Raw genomic sequence first — 24158 nt, 5'->3', positions numbered from 1 at the left:
TCTCGCCCCTCTTCGCCGACCTTCCCGACGTATAATGCTGCATTCAGGTCGTATGGGTATAACTGTCGCAATGACCTGGAAGTGGTTAACGCGTCAAACTCGTTTGAAATCGTCAACCGCCATGATTGAAGTTTATACAGACTTTAATTTCTCCATGTCAGCTTTTTCACACTCAACACACATGCACTACAGTGAGTGATTTGAGTATTTGAGTTCAGCGCAATGTCAACCACCAGGTAGGTAATCCACCAGGTTGTTTCCTGCCATGGCATTTGAAGAGTGGTGATCACAAAATTACTTATGTGATGATAGACGTTAATTTTGTTCGTTCCTACACTTGACTGCAGGTATCTCCTTCTTGGTGATGTTGAGAGGTCATACCCATACCCAAATCCACTGACGCCCATGAGCATTTACCACCTGAGAGATGTCGAGGGTATCATATCTGCCGTCTTTCCCATGGGACCTGAACGCAGCATGGTATTCATGAGGCTTGCCTGACGCCCTTTTGTATGGCTGTAGCAGCTGCCTGTTCCTGTGTGAGGAGAAGGGAGGGGGGGTAACGTTACGGCAGAACAGCAGTGAGCTGAGCTGGAGGCTTCAGCCATGTTAGTTTTCTCTACTGTGGACAAACGATGAGAGAGAGGAGCCATGGCCTTGTCACTGAGCGGAGACGATGAGGACTATGATTCAGAGTCTGAGCAGGTCAGAGCTCTAACATTTCTTTATGTGTCCTCTGCATGCCGTTGTGGTTTTGTCAAAGTGTGCTGTGAAACACTAATCCTTTTCCGAGAAGAATGCCGTTTTCCCCCAGTCGCCGTAGGTTAGGTTTTTTCCCTCTTCTGCCCAATATCTACTCGAGTTGAAAAGAGAAGGGTGTCTGTCCTGTGAAAACCCTCTACTACTATATCCCCGTTTTTAGTTAACAATACGACATATTATTGTTCTCTGTGTATAAATAAATGGGCTCGAGCTGCCCGTCCGGATTGATTCCCTGACCTTTTATACATCTCCTGTCCTTTCCTTCGTGGACATCAGGATTGTATAATCTATCATTTTTGCCACCATTGACCCATTTTTAATGAGCACCTCTAAACAGTCAGTGCAGTTGGACTCAGCAACGTTACACACACAAATACCTCGGCTCTGACCATAACCTCGAGTGTCTTCACCAGAAGGTTACACTCTTTCACTTCATTGTAAAAGCTGTGATTCACACACATGTCCAAACCGGCCATATCTTCCTGTTTTTAATTTTCTCCCACTTCTCAAACTTGCCGTACTCTGCGCCTTTAAGAGGGCTTTAGGCAATGTTATTTAAGCAGGAACTGGGGAGGGGGATGGGGAGAGGGAACAATGAGGTGGCTCTACTTTTGCTTGTTAGACCAGTGATTACCAAACTGGGGTCCAGGGACCCCCAGAGGTCTTGGAGGGCGTCCCCAGCAAACTGAGGATTAGTTTGATTTCAGTATTATTGCATTCACTTTAAGTTTGCACCAGGAGGAGGAATGTACAAGGATGAGTGTTGTGGTCAGTACAGACACACTACAAAAATCTGCTCAGATGGGGGGGATCCCCGAGGACGAAATCTTGATCAGATGGGGGTCTGTGGTCTAAAGCCCATCAATATTGGGGTCCATATCATGAACACTTGGGGTCCCATATCAGGGACTCTTGTGTTCAAGTGCTTTGACAGGCTACTCTGCAAGTCTCCAATACCCACTTGATCTGTGTAGTTCAAGATAAATATGAGCTGTGTTGACACGAGAGACAGGTTATAACATACAGTTTATAGCCACTCCTCCTGGATAAACAGTTGTGAAATCTGCTCCGCATGCTCACACAATGATTACACCTACAACAACACCCACTAACGGTCATTGTTCATCAGTAGCGGGGTTATTTTGACCTCTTCTGTTTTGACACACTGATGGAGATGTAAACCCCCCCCCCCCCCCCTCTTGTTTTTGTGTGGTAAGGACCACTGTAGTTGGGCTGCAGATGATGAGCCTTGTGACTTCCTCCCACTGAAATCCACACTGAAACTGAGTCAGAGCAGCGCGCTCAGATATAGGCCATGTTTTTGTTCATAGGCCTCGGCAAACCGATCCCAAATTCCTGGCATATTACTCCTCCAAGTTACAGTAAAGGCTGGTCAGCTGATCTTTGCTTTGTGGACCACCTGCTCCAAAGAGGCCAGGACTGCTCTGTTTCTGTATGCAACCATTTTTTATACTGTTATTTATTGTAATCAGATTAAGGCAGCATATGAAATTAAGTATCAGTCAAACCAGCAACAGAGACTGATGCTCTTCAGGGAATGAGAAATGCATAAATTAGAAAATACTTAACTGCTGTCATGTTGAAGACAATATTTTTCTTTTTCAGGAGAGTGTGCGATAAGCCTCGATCCAAATATAAAATACTTTGTTCAGTCTGAGACTCTGCAAAACCTGATAACAGATATTAGAAAGAGAGCAGTGTCAGACAAGGTTGGGAAAATGATGCCACAGTCGTGCTTGAACATTGTGCGACGTTGACAGTCGTAGTCCCTGCAGCCTCAGCCCTTCCTCTGATGTCTCCCTCCCATATTTCCATGGTAGTCAATCGAATTTTATGGAAAGCTGTCAGATTCATTTTGCCCTATCTCTGCTGAATGCTCCATCAGCAACAGCAGGCAAAGCACATCCTATTATGGTAGAATAGTGTATAAATAAATGGGCTTGAACATAGCCAAAGATGAGACAAAGGTAAAGATTATCAAAACATCTCTCTCTCTCTCTCTGCAAAGCGTCCTGATGGAAAAACGCTAGGAAGAAGGTATTCTGGTAAACATGAAGGAACATGTTGTTCCTACTCGCCCAGCAGTGGTTCTAAGCCTTCTGCAAAAATCCCATTGCATTTAGAGCATTAAGAGGTTTTGTTCTTATTAGAAATAAAAGTTCTTCATGAAAGATTGATTAAGGAATGCAACAAGATGCTTGGTATTTGTTTTGAGGAAGAGGGCTATTGCTGTATTTTGACATACTTGTGATGGACCTTTCCTTGTTTGATTTTGTTACAAATCTTTTTAGGAAGTCTTAAATGAGATATAGCCAGCAATAGATGATGCAAACCTACAGTTACAGTCCTGCTGCGGCATAGCAGACCCATATTGCTAGTAAAATTGTGTGTCTTGTCTTGGATTTATATGCACTATGAAAATAAGGACAGAATTGGCTTTGCACCTGCAGTAAATTCTCTGAAATGTTAGTGTATTGCAGACAAAAGGAATTTTGTTTCCTCAGCCTTCCAGTATTGGAATGAGACGTATAAAGTACCTAGATCTCATTGCTGAGGAGCAGAAGATGACATCGGGACAACACATTAATGATGGACTGAGATAGCTCTTTGTCAAAGTCAACAGATTCAGGACTGGTTTCTCTCTCTCTCTATCCAGGTCCTGTGACTCCATAATGATTAGTCTAGATTTTCATTTGGCCTGGAATGTATTTCCATCTTGTTTTCTTATTTTTCCTGCAGGACCTGCAGGACCTGTCCATAGTGCTCCAGAGAATAGCCGTTCACTTGGAGTGCCATTTAACTAATTGGTAGAGTGTTTTATAATTTTGAAATGAAGTGAAAAAACTGGTATTTTGGATCAAGGAACGACAGTCAGCTTTTATTTCAGTGTGGAGTGCAGGACTGTCTGTTCTCTGTAGTGAGAGAATAAGAATAAATGACATTATGAAAATGCTCACAGCCTCTTCGGTAAGCTTATTTTTTCCCATCTCTCCGTTCCCCTCTTCAAACAGTTGCCACAAGCAAGGCAAATGTGTTGCCAAGGTAACCTTCCTCTCTGCAGCAAGAATCACAGTAATGGCTTGTGATATGTCTTATTTTCATGGTGTTGTTATTCAGTCCTTGCATGGCAGCAGTGACGAGAATTAAAACAAAATTGAAAAATTCACTCGTGGATTTTGTGGCTGTATTGTCATTGATCCAAAGCTGTGGGTAATAAAAGACTTCAGTGATCTGTGGCGGTGAAGGTTTACTTTCAGGGGAAATGTGTCTAAGAAGCTGCGATTCAGTCAAGTTTAATTGCCATGTTACAACCAGTTTAGTTTGGAATTAGTTTTTTTGTTTGTTTATCCCTCTGTGGCATACATACAGTATATGTATGCATTTCACCAGAGAAGTCTGAACACAGGGATCAGCCAGGAGTGGCACCCTGGGGTGCATTATGTTGCTCAAGGACCCTTTGATAGTGATGGAAGCGTTTGCTATAGCCGGGATCAAACCCGGTTCCCTCCGGTGACAGGACGTCTCTCTGACCTTTCTGGCCTGCATTGCCATTTACCAAGCCACACTCGCTGTCTCTCCTACAGCAGCGGGCAGCCAACCGGCCAAAGCCCAAGATGGGGACGTCGGCGGCCGTCAAGCTGCCCTCCAATCGCAGCTCGTCTGGCGCCAGGCGGAGGCGGACGCGCTGCCGAAAGTGTGAGGCGTGTCTTCGGACGGAGTGTGGCGAGTGTCACTTCTGCAAGGACATGAAGAAGTTTGGAGGGCCGGGGCGCATGAAGCAGTCCTGCATCATGAGACAGTGCATCGCGGTGAGTCAGCCATGGTAGCTTTACAGAGATAACAAATGTTCATAAGGTTTAGCAGAGTTCACAGTTACTGCCAAGTACTGTATTAATAAAAACCATTTGTCATTCAAACAGGATTAGAGTATTCAGAATAAAAAGTTGTAAACAAGAACCAGGGTTCCCATGGGCTTAGAAAATCCTCGAAAGTTTGTGGATTTGAGAAAAATAAAGTAAGGCCTTTTAACGTTTATGAATGTATGGCCTTATATAAATAAATAAATAATAGCACCCAAATTCATCAATATGCCTCAGCTCTCTGGACCTCTGTCTGTCCTAGGAGCAACGCTTAACATCCTGAGGAAAACCCTGTGATGGATATTTGTGTTGCTATAGTAGTTTTAAAATGAATGATTTCACCATGATTTCTTGACCTGACAACATCATGTGTAATAAATGAGGCCTCTGTACTGTCTAATTTTCACCAATATAATGTCTTACCCCTAAACATGCCAATTTTGAGTCCTTGAATTTTACCAAACCAAAAAAGTCTTTGAAATTCCTTGAATTTGATGTCCAAGTGAGTGTGGGAACCCTGAAGAACAGGAACTCAAATGAAGCGCCAGCATTTAAACAACAAATCTGTACAATCTTACAATTCCTCTTATGAAAAAGGAGTATGGCTAATTTATTTTGCATGTTTTCCTGCTTATCGGTGTGTATTTGCTCCTTGCAGCCAGTTCTGCCCCACACGGCGGTGTGTGTGGTGTGTAAGGAGGCAGGGAAGGAGGACACACTAGAGGAAGAGGAGGACAAGTTCAACTTCATGCTCATGGAGTGCTCCATCTGCAATGAGATCGTCCATCCCAACTGCCTTAAGGTAAGGAGGGCCAAGCTAGGGGGAGTGGAGCCAACTCCACCTAACTCAGGTCATTCACGTGGTGACTCATGTGTTGCCGTAGTGTGCCAGGAATGCCAGGTCATTTTAATGTAATGTGAATGATTCAGGGGGTTGGACTGTAGTCCTGAAAGGCAGTTTGATGAGGAACTGTTGTTGACTTCCTGTTTATATAACACTGAACCAACTCATCGCTCTCCCTTCATTCAGAATTCGTTCTGGGTGGAGCATGGCACTAACACTGCCAGAGTTCAGGGGTTTGACTCTCACTGGGACCACACATGCTTAAGAATATATGCACTCAGGCACTTTGGATAAAAACATCCACCAAATGGCAAATGTTGAATGAATTATATTGCCTAGGAAGGATGTGTGCCGATGAAATCGCATGATGCAAAGCAGGCCTTAGCCGTTGCAGTGCTAAAGACATTTCATGAACTGATTGCAAAACAAAATGTAAAGCAGCACACACCCTGTTAGTTCTATTCTGCCAAAAACACAGCAAGTCATTGCTAGCAAAGGCTTGGTCAAACCAGTTTTTTTTAGACATGCACTGTCTAGTGTTTCACAGCACACAACAGCTTAGGTATATTAGATTATTAGGATTTTTTTCTTCGCAGTTTTATAGGTGTTATGCAGCAGTATTAGATGCTGCCATTTAGAAGTGGATACCGGAGGACTTGCAGTGGGTACTGAGTGGGTATTTAATTTTACTTCCCTTTTCTACTTAATGCGTGAAGCAAGAGTCTGCACATTAAGCGTGGTTGAGGTTAAACTGTGTTAAACTGCCAAACAGAAGCAGGCAACAACAGTCACTTTCACTTCCCTTTTCATCATTGTCTGTGGTAAAGAAACTGTACATACGACTCTGTTAAGACACTTCTTTTCTGAAGTCTGTCTCATTTTCTTGTTGATTTATCAGGTGAGCGATGCCTCAGGAGTGGTGAATGATGAGCTCCCTAACTGTTGGGAATGTCCTAAGTGCAACCATGCTGGGAAAACTGGAAAAGTGAGTACCAAAATAAGTGTGTGAGTCATAGGATTAAGATTATGTAACAGCTTAATAAATGTGTGTTGGATTTGCATGTCTTGGTTAAAGTATTTTTTCGCTCTGAAAATAGCAGCAGGATTGGTGGTCTAATATCAGATTTGCTAAGATCAAGGCAACAAGCTACATGTTTTGAAATTACAGATACATAGTTGCTTTGTTTTATCTGTGTACTATTTCATCAAACAATTTGTCAGCTTGCCACTTCCTGTTTACCTTCTAGTTTGTGAATCACATGATTCTGTACTCTGTCTGTCACAGAGGCACAAAACTGTTTACTACGCAGCAGTGTTTTTGGCACAGAGGCGGCATGTTTAGTTTATCAAACCTTAGGTATCTTTGTAGCAGTTGGTTTTCCTAGTTGTGATAGGCAAAAGGTATAAAGTTGTCTTGTTCTATTTTTGTCCCTTTTGGTATGTAAGCAAAAAAGAGGTCCAGGGTTCAAGTATGCCTCCAACCTCCCTGGCTCCCTGCTGAGGGAGCAGAAGCCTGTGAAGGAGGAGGGAGACGTTCCGTCTACGGCCAAGAGGAGACCCGACAGAGAGGAGACGCCCAGGTACAGACCCGAGGAGTGTCTCCACCGACAGCCGCCGCTGCTCTCCCCCAGCAGCCTGCCCAGGCCCAGGCCTGAGGACAAGCTGAGGAAGAAGAGGAAGCTTTTCGAGGATGACGAGGAAGAGGATCTCTGCATGAGGAAGAAGGTACATGTTACACCTATCTTTTACACACTGACTGAATTGTCATATTGTAACAAGTGTTGAGGGGTAATTCCACTCGCACCAAACTCTGTAAGTAATACAGCTGGAGAAATGTCATGCTCTCATACCATCTTTGCCCGCAGGAAAAGTCAGACGATCCTTTCTTTCCCAAACTCCTGCACCAAATCAAGACGGAAGAGGAGTACGAAGAGGAGGAGGAGGAGGAAGATGAAGAGGAAAGGGAGTCTCTCTTCCGGAGTGGTGTAGAGAGGAGAGGGCGCTTGGGAGAGGCTGAGGAAGAAACGGATGACAAGGACTCCAGGAATGAACTTTTAAGTCCTGCCATCAAAACGCCTGTTGCAGACAGCGACCAGTCTCACTGCAGCTCTCCGCAGGCCGGGCCCAGCAGCGAGGGCGGGAGCGAGACCCAGGAAAAAGGTCCGCGTCCCAAAGCTCGCCGCAAGCGCCGTTTACCCAACAGGGAGCTGAGCAGAGAGCTGAGCAAAGCACTGAACCAGGAAATCCAGAAGACGGAGGACTGCCTGGCCAATGAGAACCGCCAACCCCTCAAGGTGGAGCCGGAGAGCGAGAACGAGGAACCCAAGAGGTCGTTCCGCAACGGCGGTGAACTGGGGGATCCGAGGCCCCACCTCAGGACCAAAGAGATGAACGGAACGCCCTGGGAACTGCGCCACTTCTACCCGAGTCAGATCACTCCACTGGGCTTCAACAGGAGCACCCCCACCACCCGGCCGGTGCCCCCTCGCTCCCCACCCAAGTGCGTCCAAATGGAGCGTCACGTCATTCGGCCCCCTCCGATAAGCCCTCCCCCCGACAGACTGCCTCTGAAAGATGGGAAAACCCACAGTATGCAGCGCGAGGTCTGGATGAAGGTCTTTGGCTATCTCACGCACAAGGAGCTGTGTGTCTGCATGAGAGTTTGCAAGACTTGGAACAGATGGTAAATGCACAGCACACAAGTGAAATAGTTGTTTGCATTTTTTGTACTGTACAGACATTTCGGAAAATGAAAAACTTACACTGTCAATGTGAGGTAATAATACAAGTGTGCAGGAGTCTTTATTTTTTGAGATTGTTCTGCTGTGAGACCCTTCAATAATTAATGTTCAACATCAACTGTGTAAAACACAGTATGCAAAATAGAAGAATAAGGCATTATAAGACGCTAACGCTGACACTTACATGAGGACAGAACACACACACACACATACTCTACATGACAAACTGTGTGTTTGGTGGCTAGGTGCTGTGATAAGAGACTTTGGACAAAGATTGATCTGAACCGCTGCACCTCCATCACTCCGCTCATGCTCAGCGGCATCATCCGCAGACAGCCAGTCTCCCTGGACCTCAGCTGGACCAACATTTCCAAGAAACAACTAAGCTGGCTTATTAACAGACTGCCAGGTATGTGTGCCAGCTACCTAACTATGAAGTGCTATTTATTTGTAAATAAATAAATACTAAATATATTAGATATTGGCACTGTGTGTATTTGGTAGCAATGGAACTCTTTTTTTCTATTGATCTTGTGACAAGAGATATGGAGCTCTTTGTGTATTTTTTTTTCTTACTTTTGTCCGTGTTTGGTTTCGACATACAGTCTACAGATGCGTATATATCAGTGTGCTGTTTTGGATTTCAGGTCTGCGAGTGTTAAAGCTCTCAGGGTGTTCCTGGGTGGCTGTATCTGCCCTCTGCACCTCCAGCTGCCCTCTGCTGCGCACCCTGGATGTCCAGTGGGTGGAGGGACTCAAAGACGCCCAGATGAGGGACCTGCTCTCACCCCCTACAGACAACAGACCAGGTAGCTCAGTGGGTCGAGCGTGGCACTAACACTGATAGGCTTGGAGGTTTGATTCCCACTCCCATGCTAAAAAACATTTATACATGCATTGTACTGCATGGCTCTTTGGATGAAAGTGAACAATGTTTCAATCAGCCAGATCTTCACCAGGTCATTCAAGCTGCTGATCACATAACCTGAGGATTAAAGTCTGTATGTATAAAAATTATGAGACGGTTTGCTAAACTTGGTCTCAAACTATGTAAAAAACACTTTTATAAACTTTCTCAAAGTCATAGGATGTTAAAGCGCAGGATATCAACAATATTGCACCATCTTTTCACAAATGTATAATATAGATCGATTTAGATGCATGGATGCATCTTGCAATTGATGCAATTTGATTCACAAACCACTCTACATTAATTGCTTGGACATTCTGCTGCCTCACTAACACCTGTTGCTTCAGGCATAGTAGCCCAGAATGACCTTTTAACATGTTAATGTGGGAGATTTTTTTTTTTTTGTGAGATCTCTGGTGATGAGTGGTCTGTGCTGGTGTTTTCTTTAAACTGCATTTCCCAGAGATCAGTGTGTCCAGTACTGTGACGTCTTTTTCCTTAGATTTTCTGTTGTTGTAGTTTGAGTTTTTGTAGGTGCCGCTCTTTTCTTTGTCTGTTCAGCCATGGTGGCTATCACTGCTCATGCTAACTACCCAGTTCTTCTTCTATTGATTCTAAATAAATTGCTGTTGCTACTGCCAGAAACTTAAAACGCATCACTTCCTGTGCACCAGGGGGTTTTTCTCAGGAAAGACTTACCAACAGGTGTTTAGAACAACAAATGGAAAAGCTTTCATGAACTGGATATAGGTTGAATCACTCATGTTATGTCATGACATTTATATTAAAATGTTGGGAATTAGTTAAAGGTCTCACAGTGCAAGCCAAACTGGACAGCAGTGCAAATCTGAGGCGGTTTAGGAGTAAAATAACATTATTAGGCAAATTTTGCCCAACCCTAACTAGTAGCCAAAAGAAATGGGGGTAGAAAGACACTGCCGACTGCATCAGCGCTGCTTTTCCCCAGTGCATCCACACACCGGATGAGGGTGAAAAGAAACTGCATAAGGCTCTGTTCAAAGCGAGGAGGAGATCATTGTGTACAATAAAAAGCTCAGAGTTATATGAAAATATGGAAGGTCTAAGGGTAATATTTTACCATCATTTGTTTATCAGTTGAATGCAGTACTCTGCAGGGTGGAGGCCCAGCTGCTCAGCCTCTCATTGAGGTGTCTAAGGTAGTGCAGAGAGTACCGGGACCCTCCCATGCTGCAGTCACCCTCGCTTGAAAGGTGCAGGGTCTCTGCCTCTCTGCCTGCGTCTCCGCAACACTGCAATCTGCTGGCAACTCCTGACGGAGTTAGGGGACCTCTCCAGCTCTTAAATAATTTAGAAGTTGAGAGTATTCTCAAGACTAAAACACATTTATGCGTCAGTCCTAGTCTTACTGCTAAAAGTCTGATTAAATTTGCATCACTGTCAGAATTTCTTTGCAGTTAAGACCAAATTTTATATAATGACTTTTTATATAATGACTTTATAAACACAAGTACAGATGAATTAAGGATAAACTAGAGCCATTCACCTCCAATGGGTATAATGAAATATTCCATATTGCCCTTATTTCAGATGGGATTAATAGGTGGCTAAAGCAAGTGAATAGATTTAAGTGATCATCAGTGTTGCTGATTTGATTGAAGAGGTCTTGAATCTGTTCTCTGTCTGACCGACCTCAGGTCAACTGGACAACCGCTGTAAGCTGCGGAACGTGGTGGACCTGCGGCTGGCGGGGCTGGACATCACCGACACGTCGCTACGGCTCATCAGCCGGCAGATGCCGTCGCTGTCCAGGCTGGACCTGAGCTACTGCAACCATATCAACGACCAGTCAGTCAACCTGCTGACGGCAGCAGGGACCACGACCAGGGACTCTCTCACAGAGATCAACCTGTCAGGTGAGAGGCCTCGCAGCTTGTTCCTGTGACCAGGGGGACCGTAGCAACACTTTCTGTAATCTGAATCTTGTCAGGGGCCCAGAAATTCTACGGCTGCCCCAGCCCGGGACCAGTAACTGTTCAGGGATTTTTATGGACCAGGTAGTGGATGTTACAACCTCGGTAACCCATGGCTCAAAAACATGTGAAGAGTTTTGAGACAAAATAAACATGTTTTGCAGAAAAGCAGTGAAAAACATGATGCCAAATATGGGGAAAAAAACTTTAGGGTCAAGGAGGTTCCGGTCAGACAGAACAAAAGGAGAAGCGCCTGGGCCAAACGCACAGTGGGATGTCAGACCCAACTTCGACCTCAACTACCAAATTAGTGAGGATAAACTGAACCAAACAAAGCCACAAGACCAGGACTAGGTAAGGGAAAGGGAAAAGAACTACACAAAATAACCATAAAACATGAAAAGCAAAGGCTTCCACTGCTCCAGAGCTCCTTCAGGGCTGCCACAGGTGCAAACGGGTAACTAATTAATTAATTTGAGACACCTGGAGAGGGAGGAATTTGCATAATCATAATTACATTATTTACATAATCTGCATGTACTCATGATGTGATACATGTAGGACTAACCTTCTACTTCATATGCCAGTGTGAAAGTCATACAGTGTCACTGGTACAAAGCATAGCTCCTGTAATCCTGCTTTGTGTTTACTTTTGATCAAATTTGCCTGCAAACTGAAAGAAAACCCCTTTGATAGCCTGGAAAAGTTATGCATCAAGAATGAGGAGAAAGGGAAATAAAATAATGATATTTGCAGTGAATATGAATATCCTGCGTGAGATACCGTTTTTGAAATGTCAAGCTCATGATTGATTCTCGCTTCTCTCCGTTTCCCTTTAGTTTGTAACCGGGTCACAGACCATTCCCTTACCTTTTTCAAGCGCTGTGGGAGCATCTGTCAGATTGACCTGCGCTACTGCAAGCAGGTGACCAGGATGGCCTGTGAGCGGTTCATTGCCGAGATGTCGGTGAGCGTGCAGTTCGGATTGAAAGAAGACAAATTGCTCCAGAAGATCAGCTAGTTCCCAAAAGGACAAAATGCATTGAAAGACTACCTTTGCACTAAATGGAACAACACAAGTTTCTGTTTTGTTTTTTTCTAAACTGCTCCTGTGATAAGTCTCTGAATCAATGTCGCATCAAATGAATTGAAACGAGAGACTGGAGATTTCTGGACGCTGCAATCTAAGCTCTAAGACGGACTCTTCTACTGAAAGGGGACGATGTGCGTTCACTGGACAGAGAAAGAGGGGGGGAAAGCATGCATGTATTTGTGTTAAGATTGTACTTTTATAAAGACTTGTGCTTGTAATTTACTTTGTTGGGTTGTTTATTATTTTTATTCTTTAAATATTTGGAAAAATATTTTTATACAAGCATCATTTCATGAGTTTACAGTGTCTTTCACACCTGCTCGGGAGCAAAATTTGTTGAGCATCTTCCCAGATACACTATACAGCATGTGTTGGAACTGAATATTGTACTTCTGTTTTTTCAGTATGCCTTGATACAACTATGTCTCTTATGTGCCAAAATCTGTATTTGACATTAATGTAACTTCAGTTACAGGCAAAAAATAACATGTACAGTAATGGATATCTGAATAAATTATAAATACTTATTGAATATCTAGAATGTATTTCAAGAATGATAATAAAATGGAGTAAAATAAATTTCATATTCCTCAGTTACACCCTCATTTGTATTCAATTACCTGACATCTTTGTGCACAATGAGTGGTGTGTTTCAGACCTTTTTCTATCAACTCCAACATTAATTTATTGATTTTTCATTTTGTATTTATTCATTTATTTAGCAACTCATACTTGACATAGATATCTCACGGAGCTGGGTCAAATAATGTTTGCAAATTATTTATCTGGTTTGTTTCAGCCTGCTGAGCTACCAGATGGGCGGGGTTCACCACATAATGTAGAGAGTGCCAGAAGGTTGTCACGTATCAGTCAGTGTCAGTCACAGTGGAGTATCTTAAAGTCAATTAAGGATAGATTTCTGTGACTGACTTCTTGATGCAGTCGACCCCACCCATCCAGTTCTCCATACAGGTTTAAACAAGTACTAAGAACTGCAAATAACTTTGCTTCTGTTTAAATATTGCCACAATAGGTGTCATTTGTGTGTATTTTGGCCCTTTTGGGATGCGTGTTGTGCTGTAATAGATCTGATATCACCTCAGGTGAATGTGATAACAATGTTTATATTTGTAAATCTAAAAACTAAGTGCTGATATGTCATTAAAAGTATTTCATTTGTACCATATAGTATTTTATGAGAGTTTTGATTCTTGAATGCCATATTTTGATGGTTTGTGGTTAGTCTTGGCAGCAGGGATTATGCATCTTGTGTTTGGATTTTCACAATGTCATGTGGAAACTGTAACTTATGTACAATGACAGAACTTGGCATACATGCAATGCCACTGAAGAGGGTAGTGCTACCTTGCCAAAAAATATTCTATGGTCCAATATAATCAATATGACTGCAACAAGTTTCTAGTAGAGTGGTCAAATACTTCCCTTAATCCAAGATAATACAGACACTGCTTATGTTAAGTATGCAAGAACATACATGACTTTGATTAAAATCTTTAATTACCAAAATAAAAAGTTCAACATTCCCAAATACAAAGACTAGACCTTGCACACAATTACACCCTTTCTGAAGGAAAAGTGCAACCTGCTCAGCTACTGTTGTTGATTGTATGGGACATCTTTTCTGTAATAGCAGCAATGTTGACTTTGTGTGAGTACAGTACAGAGCTGGGTATCTTTAAATGAGCAGGACGGGGAGGAGGAAAACCAGGGAATTGGTAGGGAGGGTGAGGGTGGGGGTGGGGGGTTACATTTCAAATCCAGTGCCATACAGGCTTATGTTGTCATGCTCTGGTTCTCCCAAGAGGGTCAGACACTTCAAGCAAATCTATGCAGATATAACACATTTCAAACCACTTGACAGTAAAACGTAACTCTGTAGTAATAAACTAACCCAATCCCAGGGACATTTCAATAATCTGATATTACACAATTTAAATCAAATGGAAAAAAATATAGATATGTACATCTCATAGTGATATGGATCAATATATGCAACTGTACAGCAAGTCATTTTTTCTATATACTTTCTATACCACAGGTGTCAGTAAACTTGTAGCTATATCTTTGAATAGTTAGGTCGATACTTTACAACTACATGAAATAAATCAACGAAAAGCATTAAGACACTTCATTCCACTCCCGACAATATACGACGACAACGAAAAGAAACACATTCGGAAAAAAGTCACATCCACAGTTAAGTTGGAAAACAGGGAAGATAGCTGAATGAATTAGCACCGGTTCTCTTCTTTCGTCTCAACAATCGAGCGCTGAGACAGGACAGAGGTGACAGCGGAGATGAGATATTGCTGTAATGACAGACTTTGCATGATCGCTTACCACCTATCTGTGTAATGCAGGACCTGATCAGTATGGACTAGAGGATTCATCAGGGCTGATTAGAGCTTTTAGAAACAATTGCCATCAGTGGATATGAGTTCTGATCAGTCGCAGACATGGTAAAATTAGTTTAAGCAAATGAATAATGCACCTACTTTATAGTAAATCACCAATATCCTTGACTTAAATGACAATGGCAGTACACCTGCTCATTTGTGGGCTAAATAACGCTGTATACAATGTAAGCCTATGACTGGAAAAAGAAGGGGGCAAAAAGCCAGTTATTTGCGAATGGCTTTTTTCCGCTCGCCTAAATTAAGGTAGTGGCCTTCACAGATCCATAATCAGTCAAGCTCTAGTTTGGACAGATATTAATGAATTAGGACACATGCTACCTCAGACACTCTTACTGGTCATAGTTTGCAGTGGATTGTGAGCAGTGGTGCATTAACACACAGTGTGTACAATCTGAAAGTGCTTTCTGGTTTAACATGCTAAACAATCAACAGCCACACACCGGCACACACAGAGCAGAGAAAAAAGGGTGAGAAGCAAGAGGGCATGACCCGTTATTTGGCACCTAGTTCACTCACCCCCGCTCTTCTGCGGTGAAGCTCAGTGTGTTTCCATCTTCCATTTTACTAAGACTAGTGCAGCGCCCGTTCAAAACATGCCTGTTCGGAACGGGCCGATTGCTTGGCCTCCGGTATTGCTGCTTGCAGCTTTCTCGAGAACCGCTCATCCAAACAACTTCACACTCGACACTGCACGTCCTTGGGTCCCCAGCAATACACCCGCCAAGTGTGAAGTAGATCGGACGAACGGTTCTCAAGATATGCGAAGGACACACATACAGACAGAGATTCCTTGCTTTATAGTATGATATGTAGTCACTTGCAGCAGGTGTAGAGAAGTGCTCTGCTGAGTATTCTCAGTAGAATGCTAGCTACAGTTTATAGGCAGATCTGAGGGTGACAGGTTGTGTTAGACAAGATTGCACGTGGCTGAATACCACACATTCTTCTTCATGTTCAACATTTGTAAGAAAAGCAAAACAGACATTTAGGAATGAACACAGATAACACATATGTAGTTGTTTAGTTGAGGAATGACTCAAAGGAGGGTAGAAACCTACATCCCCGTCCATTGGTCAAACTGGAGAGTCAAACACATGTCTCATAATACTTCAATGTGCAAATAATGTGATAATTTGGGGAAATACAAACATTTTATTCTTCTAAGGTCATGAGCTGCATGGTTGACTTAAGGTACAGTCTCAGTCGGAGCGTCCCCTCGGCGGTGCGGTGCTGCTGTGGTGCGTTAGGACTTGAAGACGTGCACGGCCCTCACGACGTACTGCCTGCAGATGGGGCACTCGCTCATCCTCTTGCCACACTTGGTGCAGGTGACCATGTGACCGCACTCCAGGAGGACGCAGTCGATCACGGCGTCCATGCAGATCCTGCACAGGTTGTCGTCGTGGTTCGTCAGCGGGCCCCTGTCGGCGTCTGCGAGGGAACACGAGACACAGAGGGATCTGACTGGAGAGCGCTGGGATACGGCGCGAAGCGCAGCGCGCCGCCAAACAAAGCCGTGATGTCATGCGCCGAGGAGGAACGAGGGAGTTGCACAACGCTCAGCAGCTCAATAAAACATCTCATCTTATCCAGAGCGCCTTATCTTGGTAAGGTCATGCTTGGAGCAAACCAACTCCTGAACAACATCCATGTCTGATTATAGTTTTTGTGACAGGGTGTTTCCATGACAACCAGACAATCTTTATCACTGGCAGCGTGCTGGTGAGAGACTGAATTAAAATGGCCAAAATATTGCAATATTTAGCTTTACACATTGAAAAACATGAATAGATGAACTTGGAGAGAGAGATCTCATGATGGCTCAGGTCGTGAAGCGATGTCGTCTGTGCATGACAAAGGAGAAGTGGAAATGAAATGTTCACACTGAGGATTTTCAGCGGAATGGATGACTAACATATCAATTCACATTTTCAATAAAACAGCCAGAGTCTGTCTCCTGTTTTCCTGATATGAATGCCGTTCCAATAGAGGCACGGTACATACCAGAGGAGAGGCTGTGTGTATTAAAAGAAAAATCTCTAAACACAGAATCAACAAAGCAACTTTACAAAGAAGAGGCTTGGATCACAAATGAGAACCGGATCACAGCGAGGACAGAGGCGCTGGCAGGCAGAGGTGGGAAGGTGACACCAGTTAGACAATGGAGAGGCGAGCCACAGATGGTATGCGTGACCAGGGCAACAGTGGCAAGAATTTATAAGCCTTACCTCCAATGGCACCGTTGCAGATAGGAGGGGGAAAGGCCACCACTTTTGTGTGGGAGGAGTAAAGCAAGAGACATTTAATCATGATTCTGAATAGAATGAGAAAACTCATTTGAATGAACCCCATTCATGTTCAGATGGGATCAGTGCAGCTACTGCATATCCTATTACCTATATAATAATGTCAGGAGAAGCAGAGGCGGTACATTGCTACGGTTAAAAACAGGATGTGATATCCAATCCTGACTCCTAGACACACTGCGCGCACACACACACACACACACACACACACACACACACACGCACACGCACACGCACACGCACACAGAGGGGCGATCTCTCACCTGCAGTTATAGCGGTGCTCACGTTTTCCACTGAAAGAAAAGAGAAAATAAAATCACTGAGTGCACAACAACTAGGATTGAGGGTTTGATATCCACTGGGGAAAGACATATTAAAATATATGCACTCAAGTAATGAATATATAATACATATTAAACTAAAATTAAATTCACCAATCTGCAGGTTCAGTTTTAGTTACTTTTAGTTAAAGAATACGCTGCTATGAAAATGACATCTAACAAGATTTTTTATGGCACCTTTCCTAGTCCCTGTAAACACACCACCCTCCTCCTCACTATGCAAGCGTAACCGGTCTGTTGTGACTGCAAGCTAAATAGTTACTTTTGAGAAGGTAATGATTTTGCGCACGGCCAAAATCACTAATCAAACATGGCAGATAGTTATTGTTGTGTAATACCTGGGTGTGAACCTGCACAAAGCCCAAGAGGAACATTTACAGTGAGCTTGGCTATTTCATTGGCAAGTATCAGACTGCTCTGTTTATATTCAGCATTCCTCTGCAGTAGACCGAATTCTGAATTTGACTCAACACTTTGCCAAGTTTGCTACAGTAAGCTGAGACATGATGCCATTGCTTCAATCAGATAAGCAACAATCTGCAAGAAGCCGCCGCTTTTTATTCACAGGTAATGTTAGCTTTCATATGCACTGTTTACAATTTACACACATGGTCACCTCCAGTGTGTGACTGGCTGTTAACTTGTCAATCAAAGCTCTTTTGTTAACAGATAGGATACACCCACAGTTATCAAAACAGACACTAGATGTAGTGAAAATGTGGGAGTATAAAACCAGTATTTTTTTGTGAAAATGAAGGCAAAGATGATTTGCCAACAGCACAAACTGAATTTAAAGTCACTGACATGAGTCTTTAATGCAATGAGAAGCTCAGTGACAGCAACGCCTCTGAGCATTAAGTAGCCTATATAATTTGCGACATTGCTTCTGAGATAGTGCAAGGCTGCAAGGCTACAATCATAAAAGACTTGAAACAACATGACGACAGAATGAATACCCACATGACTTCCTGTTCTGCTCCGTCTCTCTGTACAGTCTGCTGACGCGCTCCACCAGCTCCCACTTCTCGCAGCACCCTGAATAGTTGACGAAGTTCCTGGCCAGGATCTCCTTCAGCTGCCGGACGGACAGGCCCTCGATGTCCCTCAGGCTGGAGATGTCCGAGAGTGAGGCTCTGGCCCGCCGCCGCGTCTGAGGGCTCACCTGAGGGAGCAGGGACCAAGAGATGGGGTTTGGGAGATTGGACGAATACATTAGGATCGGCGATGGAACTGAAGCAGCGGTGGAAATTCCCTTGCGGACGTTTTGCCGATTTAAAATACCTTGACATTTGGTCATTTAATTTGATTATAAATATATGTAGAGCCAGCACAGAAGGCAGCCTAAACACAGCTGACATTTCCCAGAGAGTTTGCTGGTTCTGTCCCATTTGAGTGTGTTGTGGTACCGTTTCCTACTGGGAACAATGCCCCTTCCTTGTGCATTTAAAAGCTACGTTACATGCCAACACCAAGCACAGTGTGTGTGTGTGTGTGTGTGTGTGTGTGTGTGTGTTTTTGTGTTTGTCTGTCTGTAACCCCGCCTCCCTGGCATGGACGAATACACCGGGGACTGAGGATATAAGTGATTACAATTGGCTCACGGGAGCATGTACTCCTCCACCCAAGCCTATGAAGAAATAATTAAAACTGGCTTTTATATCATTTGTTTCTATTGATTTTATTCTCATTATATTTGTTTTATTCTAATGTAAATCCTGTTCATGTCTGCCATTTTTATTGCATATCACAGTGCCTTTCATTTCTTGTTGTTTTATTGTGTGTAAAGCACTTTAGAACTTTAATTTGAAAGTTTAAAGTTTATTTCAGTTTGTTAGAATATTGAGTACTGCAATTTCCATATTGCAAGAGGCTGCAATTTTTACCACAGGGAGAAAGGTGTTTCAGACGGCCTGCTTAACGACAATTCTTGGTGTCGTGCAGAATTCCTGGCCAACAAATCATGTTGCACTGAGTACATTTTTCATTGCATTCAAACCGGGCAAACCTAAGCATTAGCATCTCATTTTCAACCCCCATATTGCTTTTTTTTTTCCCTCAAGAGCTGGAACACAAAATTATATATTAAAACGCTGTGTCACCAAGTATTGCCATTCGTATTGCAATCGCAATATTCAGCAAAAGAGTTGCAATATATTTGTCAATATTGTGTAACCCCGCATACTAATGATATTCTTTTAATATAGATCAGATCAAGGGACAAGAAGATATTAATACTGTCCTGTGCACATTGGGAAAGGGAAGTTCAGACTATAAATACAGACATGTATTTTGTCAAGACATTGTGTAGCAGGTAATCTGAGGATAGGAAATAGAAATGACTGAGAATTTGTTTAGACTAAAGTAAATTACTGGGATGCATTTTGTCGGGACATTATGTAGCAGGTAATCTGACAATAAGACATAGATCACCTCAGGAGTGTGTTCACTGGGGTCCAAGTTGAGGAGAGACACTGACGTGGCATCACCTATATCCTGCAACACAACGACAGCAAAAACAAACATTACTGTGCGCTGCATGAAAACAACGCCATTCCCTTGGCCAAGACGAGCCAGTTAACCGAGGATTAGGATTAGTCACTCTTCGGCTAGGCCATTGATACCCTGGGAACAACAATGCTTCTCACCTTCCATTCAGAGAAAAGCTTACAGCTCCCTAAGCGGGGCAAGTACAAGTACAAAGTATTTATAGTGGATCCAGGCTGCTTAGAGTTGAGCTCCCTTTTCAGTGCCAGTTCTTACACTCTCCCTTTCATTTTCTTTTTGCCTCACTGCTTTCTAGAAACATGACCAGTTACTTCTTAGCTTGTTGACAATTTGTATTAAAGCCAGGCAGAGGGAAAGGTTGGGACAGTAAACCTCACTTCAACACTTACTCTAGTTTATCAATCTATAGTGATATGATATTACGTGCAGTGGTTCCCATAGACTTATTTGTGGCAGGCTACAAGATAGATTCCATAAACTGATGAAATAACATATTAAGAGCACCTACTGTGTTCGATGCACACACGTTGTTCTGCTATTCAACTCTGCATCTTTGCCCATCCTGGCCTGCCATTAGCACAAATAACCTCAAGACCTGTGGAAAACACTAATGTGAACAGTGCAGGAACTAACCTTGGCCACTGTGGTTTGTAAATCCAAACTTTCACCAGCTACTTTAACTATTTTACCAACCAACTAGATTTTTACAAAAGAATAGGACCTCCAAGTGATGACTGGTTACCTGCCCAAGAGGCTAGTGGACATAAATATCACAGCAAACATTTACCAGCATTTGGCTGATGGCTGGTGTTTAGTTTCCACTTTAGATGTGGGTCTCCAAATTAAGACCACACATGGTTTAAAGCGGGCCGTTGAATGCCATGGGTGCTGTACCTGGTTGGTATCAGAGCTATCGCTTCTGCTGAGCGGCTCCTCCTGAGAGGTGGCGAGAGCAGACAGCTCCGAGGCAGACTGGGCGGCAGAAGAGGGCGGCGTATATAGGGGGCGGGAGTTGAGGCTGGCCGTGTCTGCGTCCTCTTCTTCCTCGGTGCCTTGGTGACAGAGCACCAGGTCCACCAGGTCTTCCTTCTCCCTGCAGGTATCGGTGGGGATGTTGCGCAGCAGCAGGTACTGCCGCAGGTCTTTGACCCGTAGACGCATGAGCAGCGGCCGCTGGAAGGCTGTTGCCTTCAGCAAGTGACATGTGGCACAAATGCGCAGATTCTCCTGAAGCACGGAGCATAGAGAGCAGAAGCTCTTCTTACAGTCGCAGCAGATATGCTGTAGGAGAAATAGAGTGTGAAAGATAAAAAAAAATGTAAGATGATGGAAGCTGAGGCAATCTGTGATTTAACAGAGTTTGTAAGCAGACACTTTCCACCACGTGTTACTGCCATAAATCCTTCATAAGAGAATTCTATAACAGATAAAAATGTGATAAAATGTTTCTATATTCTGCTCATTTAGCAGGTAGAAATTGTGATATGAGGGGCTCAACCGGTAGAACGCATCCCATTAAGGCCAAGTCCTAATTGCAGTGGCATGGGTTTGAATCCAGCCCATGCCTTTGCTACCTGTCATCCCCTCTCTCTGCACTGTCTTTCCTGTCTCTATCTACTGTAACTATAGAATAAAGCAGAAATGCCAGAAAAATGATTGTAAAAAAAATAAATTGTGATATGAAAGTAGAGAAATGACACTCAAACCAGTCCTGGGGAATCATATCAATGCCAGTAGACCTTCACTGCATTTTTCAATCATCCACATCTGCTCTACCTCTCCAGACACACAAACAGGAGGCAGCTCATTTCTTTTAAGTGACAAACATCAAACAGTAATACATGCAAGATGTGGGATTAGACTCTCCGTTGGCATGGTGAGCAAGTGAAGCACAAGGTTCAGACAGCAGTAGTAGAATGAGACGCTGTGCCATCTGAACATGAGCACTCCTTCCACTAACACGATATTACAGAAATCAGTATGCTGTCCATCTGTCTCTGCAATCAGCTAGAACAGCACCGTTCTCACCATAAATTAGTGGCTCCAGGGTTTAGGTTAAATTAATCCTTTTTTAGCCTGTTTTTTTGCACACAACCTGATATTTTCTTAACTCTATGAAAACCAGCGGTCAGTGTTGCTCCACTGCAGCACCCCTGGCCAGTAGAAGCTGTAGCAGTCTCGTCATGTAACTCACCACATTAAGAGCGTCTCAAAGGACACATCAGATTACACATAAGGGTGTAACACAACTCTGGACTCTGGATAGCACTATACAGAACAATTTGCACATGCACTTTGGAATAATGAATTAGATTTAGAGCTATTCTACAATAGAAAATGATGATGGAAAGATGGAATTGCTTATTATAAGAAATATTAGGCAACCTTATTTTCCAGATTGAGTCCTTTGAAACTATTTTGTTAATCATATTCATAAGGAACAGGAAGTTTGGCCTATTCCACTGACTATCATAAAATGAGGTAACTGACAAACCAATACGTTTAAAAATAGAAAGACCCCCAAAACAAACGTAACAGAACTCCCACCAAGTACAGTAAATGTGAAATATATTAAGTTTGATTTATATTGAGCTATGAAAATGTAATGCTTTGTTCTGGTATTATGTATGTATATTTAGTTAGCCAACTAGTATTTCTGTTTTCAACACATATCATCACTTTAATAGACTTGTCACTTAATATTCCCATCCCCACTATTCACATTCATGTCTTTCTTCTCCCCCGGTCAGCAGACACCTTAACATCCAACGTACCTTCCTCCTGAAGACTGAGAAGGCCTGGCCACAGGCCTTGCATACAAGACTGGGACTCCCTGAGGTTGTGGGCGGGTATGTGGAGTATCCCGCACTGGGGGCAAAGCGGAAGGGTCCAGCACCAGCTCCAAACCCTGGCTGCTGGCCTCGAACTGCCCCAGTGCCCATGACTTCATTCAGCAGACCACAGCATGAAGCCCACATGGATGAGGCCCCTGCCTGACATTGACATAACATGCATAGGATTAGACCTGTTGGTTTGCTTTTTGCACCTAGGTATTTCCTTACTGAGCACTCAGAGGTCACAACAACAGGAATGTCTTCAAGCCTGCTTTGAGCAGAGTCCCATCTGTGTAAGCCAAAATAGCACCAGTAGCTAAAATATGAATAGGTGTTTGTGCTTTGATGTTGCACAGGTTATCTAAATGGCATCTTCTAAAAATAGGGTGACCATGGAAACAGATAATCGTGTCCTTTATATGGGAGACGCATGAAGTCATATGGAAGCTGATTATGGCTAAGGAAATTGAAAGCATTTGCCCAGAGATCAGGATAACACAACACAGCGCAAACCATGCAGACAGGCAGAGTAAGCATCCCAAAACCTCCAAACATGACACAACACATGCAGCCAATGACATTAATGTATGACCTGTGCTAAATAGTTGTTTTTGTTTAGTATCTGGCGTTATGAGAAGGAGGAAACATAACTTAACAAATCCTCAATGAGAAGGGAAATGTACCTCATTCTGTTTCAGTCCATACTTAACGTTACTGTCCAACCCATGTCTAGTAACAGCTGTCAGAATTGCTGCCTAACCAGCCGTTTTCCCAACTAGCTAGCAAAGGCTAGCTGGCTACCAAAGGCTAACCATAACGTCAGCTGCCCGATACAACAAAATGAATCTTGGTTAGCAACGCTAGCTAACGTTAGCTTGCTGGCGGCTGCAATAGGCTTAACAGTGCTAAAATTATGAACAGAAAAATGCACCTTCATTGCAACTCCGGCGTGTGTGATGTAAAGGAATAGGCTGATAGTGTAACCATTGCAACAAGGAGCCTCGCTTCTTTAGCTGAATTGCCTGGCTGTCTCTTCTTCGTTTACTAACGAACGGATGAGAGAAGAACTGCTGCTGGGTGCGTGTACAGTGATGCTGCATTCACGTCCTATGGGAATAACCGTCACATAGATTTGACAGTTAAAAGCAACGAGTTGGCAGTGATCACGCGTTCAAACTCTTTTGAAGCCGTAAGACGCTTTGATTGAAGTTTTCTGTAGACTGTGTTGCTCCTGGTCATCTTTTTCAAAGTTAACATACAAATATTTTGTGAGTGATACGTTTGACTTCATGTTTTGCATGCCAAACATTGCAATGTCAACTACAAACTAAAAATGCATCAAATAATAATAATACTAATTATTATTATTATTATTATTAATAATAATAATAATAATAGTTGTGTCCTGCTATAGCATTTTAAGTTGTGATCACAAAATGTCTCGTGATGAAAATGGTTCATTATGGTCGTTTTATTTTAAATAAATATATCATTTCCTACACTTGACAACAGGTATTTCCAAAGTAGTATTTATGACCTGAAAGCTAAAGT

At 43.1% G+C, this 24158-nt stretch overlaps 2 protein-coding genes across 5 annotated transcripts; one reads left to right on the top strand and one right to left on the bottom strand.

Moving 5' to 3' along the window:
• The first annotated feature begins 545 nt into the window (after nt 1–545).
• On the top strand, nt 546–13369 carry kdm2ba (lysine (K)-specific demethylase 2Ba). Of its 3 annotated transcripts, XM_071909500.2 has the most exons (11): nt 572–705; nt 3523–3590; nt 4368–4592; nt 5302–5445; nt 6386–6472; nt 6934–7212; nt 7353–8170; nt 8474–8637; nt 8876–9037; nt 10815–11033; nt 11930–13369. In XM_071909500.2, the coding sequence occupies exons 3-11, from the start codon at nt 4398–4400 to the stop codon at nt 12109–12111; spliced, it is 2250 nt and encodes a 749-aa protein (XP_071765601.1). In that variant the 5' UTR covers nt 572–705; nt 3523–3590; nt 4368–4397; the 3' UTR covers nt 12112–13369. The 3 variants fall into 3 exon arrangements, with proteins under 3 accessions (XP_078141212.1, XP_071765600.1, XP_071765601.1); XM_078285086.1 differs by lacking the exon at nt 3523–3590 and having other exon boundaries at nt 546–705; nt 4371–4592; XM_071909499.2 differs by lacking the exon at nt 3523–3590 and having other exon boundaries at nt 546–705.
• A 320-nt stretch (nt 13370–13689) lies between these two features.
• rnf34a (ring finger protein 34a) lies at nt 13690–23675 on the bottom strand. Of its 2 annotated transcripts, XR_013505062.1 has the most exons (8): nt 23539–23675; nt 22548–22766; nt 20668–21054; nt 19699–19761; nt 18229–18430; nt 17191–17220; nt 15771–16052; nt 13690–15509 (listed from the first exon to the last, which is right to left on the bottom strand). XR_013505062.1 is itself a non-coding variant. In XM_078285360.1 (7 exons), the coding sequence occupies exons 1-7, from the start codon at nt 23542–23544 to the stop codon at nt 15865–15867; spliced, it is 1095 nt and encodes a 364-aa protein (XP_078141486.1). In that variant the 5' UTR covers nt 23545–23675; the 3' UTR covers nt 13690–15864. The 2 variants fall into 2 exon arrangements, 1 of the variants encoding a protein (XP_078141486.1); XM_078285360.1 differs by having other exon boundaries at nt 13690–16052.
• Between the last annotated feature and the right edge of the window lie 483 nt (nt 23676–24158).

The sequence above is a fragment of the Centroberyx gerrardi genome, chromosome 8, assembly GCF_048128805.1.
Source record: "Centroberyx gerrardi isolate f3 chromosome 8, fCenGer3.hap1.cur.20231027, whole genome shotgun sequence".
NCBI lineage: Eukaryota > Metazoa > Chordata > Actinopteri > Beryciformes > Berycidae > Centroberyx > Centroberyx gerrardi.
The sequence above is the reverse complement of the archived record's forward strand: the minus strand, read 5'-3'. Positions and strand labels throughout refer to the sequence as shown.

Coding starts and splice junctions, on each gene's coding strand:
- kdm2ba (XM_071909499.2), top strand. CDS start 652: ATGGCCTTGTCACTGAGCGGAGACGATGAGGACTATGATTCAGAGTCT. Junction 8,171..8,473: donor TGCAAGACTTGGAACAGATG/GTAAATGCACAG, acceptor TTTGGTGGCTAG/GTGCTGTGATAAGAGACTTT. Junction 11,034..11,929: donor CACAGAGATCAACCTGTCAG/GTGAGAGGCCTC, acceptor GTTTCCCTTTAG/TTTGTAACCGGGTCACAGAC.
- rnf34a (XM_078285360.1), bottom strand. Junction 18,431..19,698: donor CCAGTGAACACACTCCTGAG/GTGATCTATGTC, acceptor CTGCTCCCTCAG/GTGAGCCCTCAGACGCGGCG. Junction 16,053..17,190: donor GAGCACCGCTATAACTGCAG/GTGAGAGATCGC, acceptor GTTCCCTCGCAG/ACGCCGACAGGGGCCCGCTG.